The following is a 13,097-nucleotide window of genomic DNA, read 5'->3' as shown; positions in this document are numbered from 1 at the left end:
ATGGAAGAGATTGGTGGTGTGCGGTATGTGAGGCACCCCCATGGTATTTCAGATTCAAAATATTAAGGTATTAGCAAAAAGATTTTGGTCTCCACAAAAAAAAAAAAAAACAACAACTTTTTGTGGATCAGCTCGAGACAGTACCTGGCTTGCACTGAAAACAGCAGTATAAAATATACGCCTAACCTCATACTCTGTAACTCTGGTAGAAATTGCATCATTTAAAAACACAGTAGAAAGAGTAGGTCAAATTAATCACCAGGGCACCAATTAACCAAGGGTAGCTTTGGCTCACTGAAAGTATTAATTAGGTTTTGTGTCTTTCTCAGCTCAGGTATTCCCAGTGGCTTCAGGAATCATGTCCCATAGATCAAACATCTCACTATAAAACTTCCTGAATGCTCCAAACTGGCATTTTCTGTCCATGAGGAAACACCAGCACATCGCTCTCTCTCTCTCTTCTCAGCAGGTACGTGCTATTGTCCTGAATTACAGTGACACACCCACACGCAGACACCCTGGGGATCAGCAGGTACTGAATTCCAGACCTCCAGCACCAAAAGCCTCAGCCCCAACTCTGACCCCTTTAGCTAAAGGAGTGACCTCCTGGGTTGGAAAAAAATAGGCAATTACCTAGTCACTGAAGCCAGTGCTTCCCATGATGCCTCTGGGTTTTCATACATACTCCAGGAAATGCCAAAATGCTTAATTAGCACAGTAAGCAACTTTACCCCAGACAGACATGCCAAGCCACAGAGCTCCCCTTGCCCAAAGAGGGTCAAAAGATTGAAACTCCTTTACTCTCACCAATTCTTTAGATAAGGAATAATCCCTTCAGACTGATTCTCTCACAGCAGGGTCACAAGTCATTGTTTTCTGTTTGGATTAGTGAACAGGAGTGTTTGTGGGGGGGCGGGGGGCGGGATGATTAACCTGCCTGTCATTGTATTTGCACAGTGTGTCCATTATATCGAACACCTGGAATGACCAGCTGTGAACATCTGGCTCTGTGGACTAAGCCCTTCCCAGAGCGGGTACTGATATCCGTTAGAAACTGATCTCCTTTTATCTTAACTTACTTCATTACAGAGAAATGACAGGTTTTCCTCACTATCTACCTGCCCACATGTCTCTAGCTGTCTGATCACTCTTGAGAGGAGATGGAAGAGGGAAATCACTCGGAGGCGACTGAGTTCATTCTCTCAGGACTGACAGATCGTCCGGAGCTGCAGATCCCCCTGTTTGCGGTCTTCCTACTGATTTATGGTTTCACCCTGGTGGGGAATGGGGGGATGATCTTATTAATCACAATTGATCCCCGACTCCACACGCCCATGTACTTTTTCCTCAGGAATTTGTCTTTCTGTGACCTCTGCTTTTCCTCGATAATTTCCCCTAAGATGCTGTTGAATTTCTTAGCCAAGAGGAAAAGCATTTCTTTCACTGCCTGCGCTGTGCAAATGTATCTCTCTATTATTTTTGCAGATGTTGAGTGCCTCTTGCTGGCTGTGATGGCGTATGACCGTTATGTGGCCATCTGTAACCCGCTGCTCTATACGGTCACCATGTCCAGGCACTTTTGTAAACAGCTGGTGGCTGGGGCGTACACTGTGGGGGTGGTGGATTCAATGTTAAACACATATTTTACATTTCGGCTGTCATTCTGCAGCTCCAACATCATCAATAATTTCTTCTGTGACGTCCCCCCGCTCCTGGCACTATCCTGTTCTGACACCCGCATCAATGAGATTGTGATGTTTGTTTTAATTTGCTGCATTCAAGTGATCAGCTTTGTGACTGTCTTCCTCTCCTATGTCTATATCACCTCCACCATCCTGCAGATCTGCTCTGCCGAGGGCCGACACAAAGCCTTCTCCACCTGCACTTTCCACTTGACCACTGTGGTCCTGTTTTATGGCACCCTCCTCTTCATGTATTTGCGTCCCGCCTCCAGCTATTCCATGGATACAGACAAAGTGGCCTCAGTGTTTTACATGCTGGTGATCCCCATGTTGAACCCCCTCATCTACAGCCTGAGGAACACGGAGGTGAAGGACGCCCTGAAGAAAGCAATAAATAAACTCCTAACCAGTTCTTGAATCTGTTTAATTCAGGACTGGTTTAGTGCTGGGGAGTGGAAACAGGTGAATTTAATTCTCAGCTCATTACAAAATAATTTCGGAGAGCACGTGGTAGTTTTGTTCATTATTATATTATTGTTATTAATTTTTTTTTGTATTCCAACAAGGTCTGCAGTCCCCAACTGAGATCAGTGAACAAAACACGGGAAGCATCACAGGAAATGAAGGAAACCCAAGTCCATAGTGTGTCAGGGTCGGTCACAGAGACCCTCATTGTGACTGTCACCTCATGTGCTGAAATGACCTCTGAGCCCATTTTCCCTTCCAGCCTGGGCCTCCAGAACCCTGTCTTGTTGAGCCAGACACACTCGCCAGCTGCAACAGAGACCTAGGCTCTGGGTGATGCCCCCAAAGGTGCAGATCTAGGCTGAAACCAGCTCAGCAGGACACCTGTATCCCATACACAGACAACCAGCTCCCAATGGGATCTAAACCCCAAATAAATCTCTTTTACTCTGTATAAAGCTTATACAGGATAAAATGACAAATACTTGCCCTCTATATCCCTGCAAGAGACATATGCACAGCTGTTTGCACCCCCCCCCAGGCCACAATTACTTACACTATGTTTATAAATAAACAAAAGTGATTTTATTCAGTATAAAAAGTAGGATTTAAGTGGTTTTAAGTAATAACAGACAGAATAAAGCAAAATAAAACAAAACACTCAAGCTAAGCTTAATACACTCAGAAATCAGTTACAAATGTTCCAGTTTTTCTGAGGATTGAGGACACTTGCCTGCAGTGAAAGGTTTGAATAAGCCAGATGAACACCATTTCCTCCCTGTCATCCTTCTTTATTAATTTATTCAAATCCACCACAAATGCTATATATCACCACACATTTATTTATTGCCATAACTCATTTCATTTTCTTCTTTCAGTCCTTCTGGGAGCAACCATAATATATTATAATAAAATTATAGGTCAATAAACACTCGTCTTTCTCATGTTCTGTCCCACTTCCTAGAAGAATGAAAAAGCTGTGGAAAGAGGTGCAGCCACTCAAAATGGATCTCAGCATCTGCTCTGCTGCTGAGATAATGTCCTTGGCTTTCCCCATGGTGCTGTTTCCATACATGCAATGTTGGTTCCATTCGCTGAACAGGGTGTGGGAAAAAAAGATCTGTGACCTAAAGCTGAAAACAATCGTATCCCATTTCAAAACCCACCATCTTTCTGGGCTCACGGATCTTGACCTCCTCCCTGGATTGGAACTGGTGATGCAAAGGGGAAAGGCACCTTGTCTCATCCTCAAAACCTTCAGCCATTCCCTTTCCCCAAAACTGTCTTTCTTAAAATCCTTCCTCTTTATCCCCCAACCACATTACTCAGCAATTAGCTCACTGCTTCAATTCTGCAGAGCAGACCACCACACATCAGAGAGAGGAGAGAGACTTTTTTAAACTTGATATCACTGTAAAGGCTGTACTGACCTGTGGGGCAATGTAAGTGATTTGTCCAGTTTGTGGCAGAGCAGAAGAATGAACCCAGGTCTGCTGAGTCCGAGTCCAGCAGACCATCTGCCCTCCATGGATCAGGGAGAGATGGATGAAATGATTCCTTCTCCTACCCAAAAGAATCTGCTATCCTGTGACCCTAAATCTTTACATAAATACACATTGGGTCAAATTTAATACCCCAAACCAAAACTCATGGATGTCCCATTATAAGAACATAAGAACGTTAAGAATGGCCATACTGAGTCAGATCAAAGGTCCATCCAGCCCAGTATCCTATCTACCAATGGTGGCCAATGCCAGGTGCCCCAGAGGGAATGAACCGAACAGGTAATGATCAAGTGATCACTCTCCTGCCATCCATCTCCACCCTCTGACAAACAGAGGCTGGGGACACCATTCCTTACCCATCCTGACTAATAGCCATTAAAATGGACTTAACTTCCATGAATTTATCCAGTTCTCTTTTAAACCCTGTTATAGTCCTAGGCTTCACAACCTCCTCAGGCAAGGAGTTCCACAGGTTGACTGTGCGCTCTGTGAAGACGAACTTCCTTTTATTTGTTTTAAATCTGCTGCCCATTAATTTCATTTGGTGGCCCCTAGTTCTTATATTATGGGAACAAGTAAATAATTTTCCCTTATTCACTTTCTCCACACCACTCAAGAATTCATATACCTTTATCATGTCCCCCCTTAGTCTCCTCTTTTCCTAACTGAAAAGTCCTAGCCCCTTTAATCTCTCCTCATATGGGACCCGTTCCAAAACCCTTATCATTTTAGTTGCCCTTCTCTGAACCTTTTCTCATGCCAGTGTATCTTTTTTGAGATGAGGAGACCACATCTGTACACAGTATTCAAGATGTGGGAGTACCATGGATTTATATAAGGGCAATAAGATATTCTCCATCTTATTCTCAATCCCTTTCTAATGATTCCTAACATCCTGTTTGCTTTTTTGACTGTCGCTGCACACTGGGTGAACGTCTTCAGAGAACTATCCACGATGACTCCAAGATCTTTTTCCTGATTAGCTGTAGCTAAATTAGCCCCATCATATTCTATGTATAGTTGGGGTTATTTTTTCCAATGTGCATTACTTTCCATTTTTCCACATTACATTTCATTTGCCATTTTGTTGCCCAAGTTTTGTGAGATCTTTTTGAAGTTCTTCACAGTCTGCTTTGGTCTTAACTATCTTGAGCAGTTTAGTATCATCTGCAAACTTTGCCACCTCACTGTTTACGCCTTTCTCCAGATCATTTATGAATAAGTTGAACAGGATTGGTCCTTGGACTGACCCTGGGGGAACACCACCAGTTACTCCTCTCCATTTTGAAAAATTACCATTTATTCCTACCCTTTGTTCCCTGTCTTTTAACAAGTTCTCAATCCAAGAAAGGATCTTCCCTCCTATCCCATGACAACTTAATTATCCCTTCCATCTATTATGTACCCATGTCAGTTGCTATAAGACATTATATCTCATTGGCTTAGCCAGTCCCCTTGTTGTTCTGCAGTTCCTCACTGGTGACTTTTTACCAGGTTATTCAAGAGATTCACTGAGTAAAGTACAAATGTTTCTTCTCTCAGGCTTACAGAATGATCGTTCTGTGACATGTACTTCTGAAACTGTCTGTCTGCCTCTCTGTCTACCTATCTACATTCTTATACAGGGCACATCACAGTCGAATTGGAGAGCCTTACAGACTGTTAAAGTGAGCAGATATGGGTCTCTAAAACTATTTTAAGGTCAGTGATTTCATGCCAAGCTTTCAGTGAGCATTTCTATGAGATGTGGTTATTATTTGCGTCACCTATGGAAAGAGCAAGTGCCAGAGAGAGCAGCCACCTCAAAGACATTCCCCGAAACAATACAGAGAGGAGATGAATATGTTTGTTATTGGTTATTAAAATTACAAGAAAATGCATTCATCTTGAAACCACTTCCCCTCCCCAGTGATCTCCCCTGTGCGTCCTTCACCTCCTTGTTTCTCAGGCTATGGATCGGGGGTTCAGCATGGGGATCGCCACCGTGTAGAACACTGAGGCCACCTGGTCTTGGCTCAGTGAGTAGCTCATGTTGGGGGATAAGTATGTCAAGATCAGAGTCCCGTAAAACATGGTGACTGGACTTGATGGCCTCTCGAGGTCCCTTCCAATTCTATGATTCTCTGAGCTGGGGAACAATTCATGTTCTGATCATGCAGTAACATTTATATTGCACTGGGAACTCTGGAACCACAAAGGAGACCTCCTCAAACCCCAAACCTCCTAATCTCCTAATTGTACTAAGCAGTTAAACAGTGCAGCCTCAGAACAGACTGGTTTAAATACATATTCAAATTTCAAAAGGAAACGCAGATGCTTAGATCTGCGCATCCTGCAGGACAGGACACTAAATGGAAAACATTAAAATCAAACCCAGCTATAGTTTTTGAGTGACTATTCTCGGAAAATAAACCATCCAAGAGGCTGAAGAGGGGAGGACAGAGTAACTCTTGGGAATGAGTTTTACTCCTTTTCCACTCAAGACATCAGATTGAAAGCTCAGCTGATAGTGATCAGAAATTGTGATTTATCTTAAGTCTGACTGATGTCCTTTGTGCAATGAGTTGGGTCCCTGACTGCATCTTCTAGCACGATAGGTGGCCACATCTAGAGCTGGTTGGGAATTTGTTTTTCCACTGAAAATTTCACATTTTCATTGAAAAATCATCATGTGTCATATTCTGGCTGTGCACTGAAATATTTTGACTTGGAAATGCTGTTGCAGTGCCCCATGGGATTTGTAGGCCAAGAGCCTCTTGCTCCCACTTTTCTCTCCAGGCCGCACTCCCTGGTTGGCCTGCGTGTTCCACGGTGCACTGTGGTCTCCCTTCTTGGTGAGGGGAGGAGGTGTATCATTACAGATACATGGCCCCAGTGCATCATGGGAGATGCAGTGGCGAATTGAAACATGAGTTACTGGAGCTACAGCTCCCATGAGGTACCCTGGCAGCATTTCAGAATTGAAGTATTTTAGTTTTCAAATTAAATCCAAAAATATTTGGGCTTTCAGGGATTCAGGTTTCAGAGGACAAAAAAAAAAAAAAAAAACCACTTAGGTGAAAGCCTAATATTTAATGAAAAATAATTTTGATGGAAAATGTTTGACCAGCTCTGCCCACATCATAAATTCCACCATTGCAATTAGTGCTTATTGGTACCTTGCTGGCAACTTCAGCAGAGAAAGCAAAGGGTGACGAGGCCGCAGAGACTGAATGCTCCTATCATCCCCTGGAGATGTTGCTTCTAAGTCAGCATTGAGGCACATTAGTTGGAACTGGCTGGCGTGTAACTTTATTGTAGCTGCCCACAGTGTGGCTGATGTGGGTGACTGAGAGCAGTCTTCAGTCTCCAGAGCTGTCCGTCAGACACCTATCACTCGCATCATGTTCACTTTAAGATGTAGTGAGCTCTTTGAAAAGTCACTTAGTAAAAAATGGCATCAAGGCTCTCAGTGTTTATTGTCTCTCACTAATATCTACACCAAGTATGCTCAGATCATATCTCACTGCTAACCTGGGAGTTTTTTGAAAACTTTGCCTGCTCTCTGAGAGTGAAATGGGGCATTGTCCATCTCATGCATCATCATCACGAGCCAAACAGGGCCCTCAGTGACACCTCTCCAGACACAGCACCTTCAGTAGGTTTGCCCAGATGTAAATGATTGGATCTGAAGAAACAATTTTACTGATGATGCATCAGATTGGAAAGTGTCCAGCTCCTTCTCTCTCCTCAATGTCAGTTCTCCAGAGCTAACAGAAATAATCAGCAGTAAAAACTGATTTCTGTCACTGAATATAGAAGATGTGACTGTAATGCAGACAGGGAGCAGGTCTGTGGTGTAGGCAGGTGACATTTTTCCACAGTCAGTTTTCAGAGATTGCCTGTGCTTGGTATGAGTGGGGAAAAGATACACACCAGAGAGGTTTATAGCCTTACTGTTCCTGGCCTTTACATAGATAGACAGGGTAAGAATGGCACAGCTGAGGAGGTTTTATGGGAGGGGGCGGAGCTGACAAGGAGGAGGCGGGGCATTCTGCATCCTGCCTCCAAAGCAGTTCCATCAGCATCCAGTTGCTATCAGCATCAGAGTTTATCCTGTTTCTTCATGAGCACTGGGGTCCCTAATCCCTGAGGCATGATTGTGACAGGCGTTCCCGGGGTGCAACCTGGAACTGGGGCACTGCTAAGCTCTCTGTCTTACCAACCCGGGCTCCCTTCCATATTGTAATAATGCAACAGGTGTTGCACTGACACAAACACTCACAGGCAGGGACACACTCAGCTGAGTTCCATGAATGCTTTTGCCAGCTGCTACGAACCAACAATAGGCTTCAGTCAGTTCCCTCTTGCTCCCCAGACTACGATCCCAGCCCTGTATTGTCCTGCCCTGGTCAGAAGCCTGACCAGTGTAAGTTATTACCCCATCCACCCTCCCTCAATGTGGAGAGGACAATGCACCAGCAGATTTCCCTTTCCACTTCAAACAACACACTGTTTTAGGTAAAAAAACATAAAACAGGTTTATTAACTACTGAAAGACAGATTTTAAGTGATTATAAGTAATAAGTGTACAGATCAAAGTAGATTACCTAAGAAATAAAACAAAATCACAATCTACGTTCTATAACCTAGACAGGATTTGAATCAAGCAGTTTCTCACCGTGATGGTACAAACAGCTCACCAGTCTTCCACAAACAGGCTGGAATTCCTCCTTTTCCGCCTGGGGCCACTTCCCCAGTCAAAGTCTTTGTCCTCTAGCCATCTTTCCAGGTGTTCAGTTGAGGGGGGAGTGAAGCCAAGTGATGATGTCACTTCCCCCTTTTATAGCTTCTGAGGTGTGGAGGAACTTCATTGTCCCAAACAAAGCCCCTAGCACAGTTAGTGGAAAAGTACAGGCACAAGATGGAGACCAGTGTCATAAGAGCTGATCACATGCCCTTGCATGCTTTGATGACTCACTGCAGGGGCCATTACCTATATGCTGGTGACAAAGTCTGCAAAATATCTATTGGGTCAGTGTTAGGATATAGATATTCAGGCCTGTCTGTGAAGGCCTATACTGTAAGAATTTAGATGTATTCTTATCACTTGGCTAGTTAGGGGTATAAAAGAAAGAATCAAAATCACTGTCTGCTGGTGTGAGAGCCTTCTCTTACTGTGACAGTCTGAGCCTGTGTGCTGAGGCTAAGATCTTTGGCTAAGCAGCAGAGGCAGCCATAAGCTGAGAGAGCGACCGGTCACATCCTCACCTTCCAAACTAGTCACATTGAAATAAGGTACTATTCGGCTGTTAGGAATACAATCCTGTCCTGTCACCTCCAGAGAAAGGGAAGTACCGAGAAAATGTAAAAGGAAACTTAGTTTGATAGCATCCTGTCTGGCAAGAACTCACTTATCAATACCTGGGACGTGAAATCCTCACTTCTGTATTGTTTTGTCATTATAGTTCCCACTTTGCTATTGTTTGTCTGTATAATCTCTGTCTGGTTCTGTGATTGTTTCTGTCTGCTGTAAAATTAATTTTGCTGGGTGTAAACTAATTCAGGTGGTGGGATATAATTGGTTAAATAATCATGTTACAATATGTTAGGATTGGTTAGTAAAATTTCAGTAAAATGATTGGTTAAGGTATAGCTAAGCAGAACTCAAGGTTTTACTATATAATCTACAGTCAATCAGGAAGTGTGTGTGTGTGTGGGGGGGGGAAATAGGAACAGGGAATGGGGTTTAGGAAATTGGAATCATGTTTTGCTAAAGGGGTAAATGGAAACAGGAAATGGGGGTAGGGAAATTGGAATAATGTTTTGCTAAGGGGGGAATGGGAACAGGGACAGGGAACAGGGACACAGGTTTAAGGCTCTGTGGTGTCAGAGCTAGGAAGGGGGACACTAAGGAAGGAAACTGGAATCATGCTTGCTGGAAGTTCACCCCAATAAACATCGAATTGTTTGCACCTTTGGACTTCGGGTATTGTTGCTCTCTGTTCATGTGAGAAGGACCAGGGAAGTAAGTGGGTGAAGGAATAAGCCCCTTAACAGTCAGGATAGCCTTATTCTCATTGCCCATCACTCTCACGATGTGATAACTTGTTTGTAGAAAGTTTCTTCCTAACACCCACTGGTTAGAGGTTGGTTTCTGCTCTAATGAATATGGTTTATATCTGTCCCTGCAAGGAGCAGAATGGGGTGGGACTAAGCCGTTGTTTCCGGTGCTGGGGGCTCCCCCACTTGCTCTGACCTAGGGCCCTGGGAGACCTTTATCCATCTCTGGTTGCCAGCCCAGATTCTACTATGCCTTAAACCTGTTGTCACAGTTTGAATGTCACGACTCTCCCAAAACTTAAGAATCTTTGTGCCGGCAATAAAGTTTTCTGTGCCATGGCTAGACCAGGACTGTCAGGCACAGGCTTATGCTGCACGGCCTGGGCCAGATCCTCAGCTGGTGTCAAACAGTGTAGCTCCATTCTCTGGCCCTTTGGTGCACTGAAATTTGGCCACAGATTACAAGGTAGGAAATTTCCTAGGCAACGCCTTTGTTAGCTAAAAGTGACAGCCGTCTTAGGGCAGACAATCCCAGTGATGCTGATGACCGACACAATCAATGTCAGTCTGAGAGCAGCCACTAGGAGGCAGTACCCCACACAAAGACTAATACATGACAGAAATGCAAGAAAATACATGACATATGGTCAGGGCTGATGTAGGTTGGCAGGGAGGGAGAACAATTGTACCAAGGCCCCAGGCTGAGGGAGGGCCTCAAAACGTCTGTAACTGGGGTGAAATGGAAGGGGTAGAGCTGCAGTGAACATGATATATCAGGTCCCCTGCCAATAATACAAGGTTAATGTGCTGTTGCTTGTCCCAAGACATAGGATTTGTGCCTGTAGGGTATTCCCTCTTTGAGGTGGTTAGCCCCAAAATTATATTAGGCCTTACGTCTGCACAGCAGGTTCTGTGAGGTGTTGTTAGTCCAAAAAATATTGAGATTTATATCTACAGAGCAGTTGCATTGCCAACCCATGGATTACCAGCCCTTAGATAGACCTGCAGAAAAATCATTGATGTTGTTAACTCAAAGACTATCAGATATAAGGCCTCCAATGTGATTTCTGTGTGGGGTGATGCAAGCTTAAGTCGTGTCATTTTTATATGTGTATAATACAGTGATGATGTGGTGTTGGATTCATATCTGAAGGATGAAGTCTGTTCTGTTGCTTTCCCAAAGATTATGACGCCCAGATGCCTGCGGGACAGAACCAGTGTGGCATTACTGACCCAAAGAGTATCAGGCCTTTTAATTATTAATAACTATCAGTATTATCTGCAGTGTAGCTGTGCCCATGTTGGTCCCAGGATATGCCCACTTCATTCTGAATGGTTTCTTGCAACAAGTGTTCATTCTTTATGTTTAACCATCTGTTCCACCTTGCATTTAGCTGTGACACTCTGAGTACCTTTCCCAGACCTGAAGCAGAGCTCTCTGGGAGCTTTGTCTCTTTCAGCAACAGACGTTGGTCCAAGAAAAGATATTATCTCACCCATCTTGCCCCTATTATTATTACAGCAGACGATCGCATGCGGCAATCCTTATTATTTAATCCTAAAGATTATTTGACTTTATGCCTGTGCAACATAGTTAGCCTCAAGCCTCTCCAGGAATTTATGCACGAAAAGATGTGTTGGGTCATGAGACTAACCAAACAGCTACTAGGCCTTTGCATCCGATGAAGTGAACTGTAGCTCACAAAAGCTTCTGCTCAAATAAATTTGTTAGTCTCTAAGGTGCCACAAGTCCTCCTTTTCTTTTTGCAGATACAGACTAACACGGCTGCTACTCAGAAACTAGGCCTTTGTGGTGTTTCTCGCCTAAAGACATAAGAATTTTGTAGACAGGGCCATCTTGTGGTGTGTTGCTAACTTTAAGGTGATAAAGCCTGATGTTCGCTCTGTTTTGCCACCATTTCAAAGATAATTAAACCTTTTCCTTCCCGGGCAGTGTCTTTGTGTGATGTTGGTAGCTTGAAGATTAAAACAGATGCTTGTGAAATACACTGAATTAGTGCATCTGATAGTGACAGTTCCCAACCACGGTAAAAGCATATTTCTTTCATTTAGCTAAAAAGATCTTTGGATGTCTTCGGTTTGATCTTTGTTGAACGTGTGAGTCCTTCTTTCACAGGAAAGCCTCATTACACCTGCCCATCGGTGTCTTTGTGGTATTAATGGCTCCAAGGAGATGAAGGCTAATGACTGCAGGGCAGGGTTTGTGAGGTGTCTCTAGCCCAGTAATTGTTAGGTTGTCTGTCTGGCCAGCAGGTTCTGTGTGGGGTTGCTAGCCCCAGAAATATTAGGAATGAGGCATATATGGCTATACCTGTGTGATGCTTCTGGGCCAAAGATCATTGTGCTTCCAGGGTTATTTGTGCCTGCGACATGTACTCGTCAAAAAACTAGGTCTTAAACGTACAGGATAATCCATACTGTTGCTAGCCTGGAGACCATCAGGTCTAAAGCCTTCTGGACAGCCTCTGCTGGTTCCTTCACTCGTGTCATTTCTTTTGTGTATCCTGAGGCCAAATAATTTTTAGGTGAGCAATACCACACAGGTTCTCCCCTACGGGCTTGAAGCTTTACAAACCTTAAGTGCACTTACCTCACAGTGGTGCCAACTCTCAAATTGCTATCAGTGAATGAGATTAATTATTACACAGTAATTATGTGCTCTTAGTAACTTAACAATTACTAGGCCTTATGCCTCTGTATTACACTGGCTTTGTGTGTGTGTGTGCACACGCACACATGTATGAATGTACGACCTTCCAGTAGCAGGCCTGGGGAGCAGTAGCAGTCAAGTAGCAGTCAAGCCATGTACTAAAGTTAAAGGGAATCACATTCAGCTCAGATAGTATGGAGCTGAGGATGGGCAAGAATGATGGCAGAATGGGCAGGAATGGCATCCCTAACCCTCTGTTTGCCAGAAGCTGGGAATGGGTGACAGGAGATGGATCACTTGAGATTACCTGTTCTGTTCATTCACTCTGGGACACCTGGCATTGGCCACTGTTGCAAGACAGGAGACTGGGCTAGATGGACCTTTGGTCTGAACCAGTCTGTCCATTCTTATGTTGACCTGTTTTTTCTGTGCGGAAGACCTCATAGTGAGTCTTTGCTGATAATCAAGATGCTCTCATGACTCATTAAATCTCCACAGCAGATTTGCATATATTTGCTTACCTACACGTTATTAGACTGCAAGCCTGTCGGGCAGTGCCCATGAGGTATGGCTTACTTACGGATTGTTAGTAGAGCGGATCAGAAATTTTCCAATGGCATGTTTTTTTACCAAAAAAAAATCATTTCCGTGGGAAAATGTTGATTTTTGCAGGGGAGGGGAACTCATTAAGAAAAAGAAATAATTGAAATGAAGGGTTTTGGTTGTAGTGTG

General features: G+C 43.8%; 1 protein-coding gene across 1 annotated transcript; it reads left to right on the top strand.

The window, feature by feature from the left end:
- Window positions 1-1,160: 1,160 nt before the first annotated feature.
- On the top strand, window positions 1,161-2,099 carry LOC125629845 (olfactory receptor-like protein OLF2). The gene has a single exon (XM_048835214.1). The coding sequence runs from the start codon at window positions 1,161-1,163 to the stop codon at window positions 2,097-2,099; it is 939 nt and encodes a 312-aa protein (XP_048691171.1).
- Window positions 2,100-13,097: the final 10,998 nt, after the last annotated feature.

Source organism: Caretta caretta, chromosome 6 (genome assembly GCF_965140235.1).
Source record: "Caretta caretta isolate rCarCar2 chromosome 6, rCarCar1.hap1, whole genome shotgun sequence".
NCBI lineage: Eukaryota > Metazoa > Chordata > Testudines > Cheloniidae > Caretta > Caretta caretta.
This window is presented reverse-complemented; position numbering and strand designations above follow the sequence as displayed.

Excerpts from the sequence above, each read along its gene's own strand:
- LOC125629845 (XM_048835214.1), top strand. The coding sequence starts at position 1,161 with ATGGAAGAGGGAAATCACTCGGAGGCGACTGAGTTCATTCTCTCAGGA.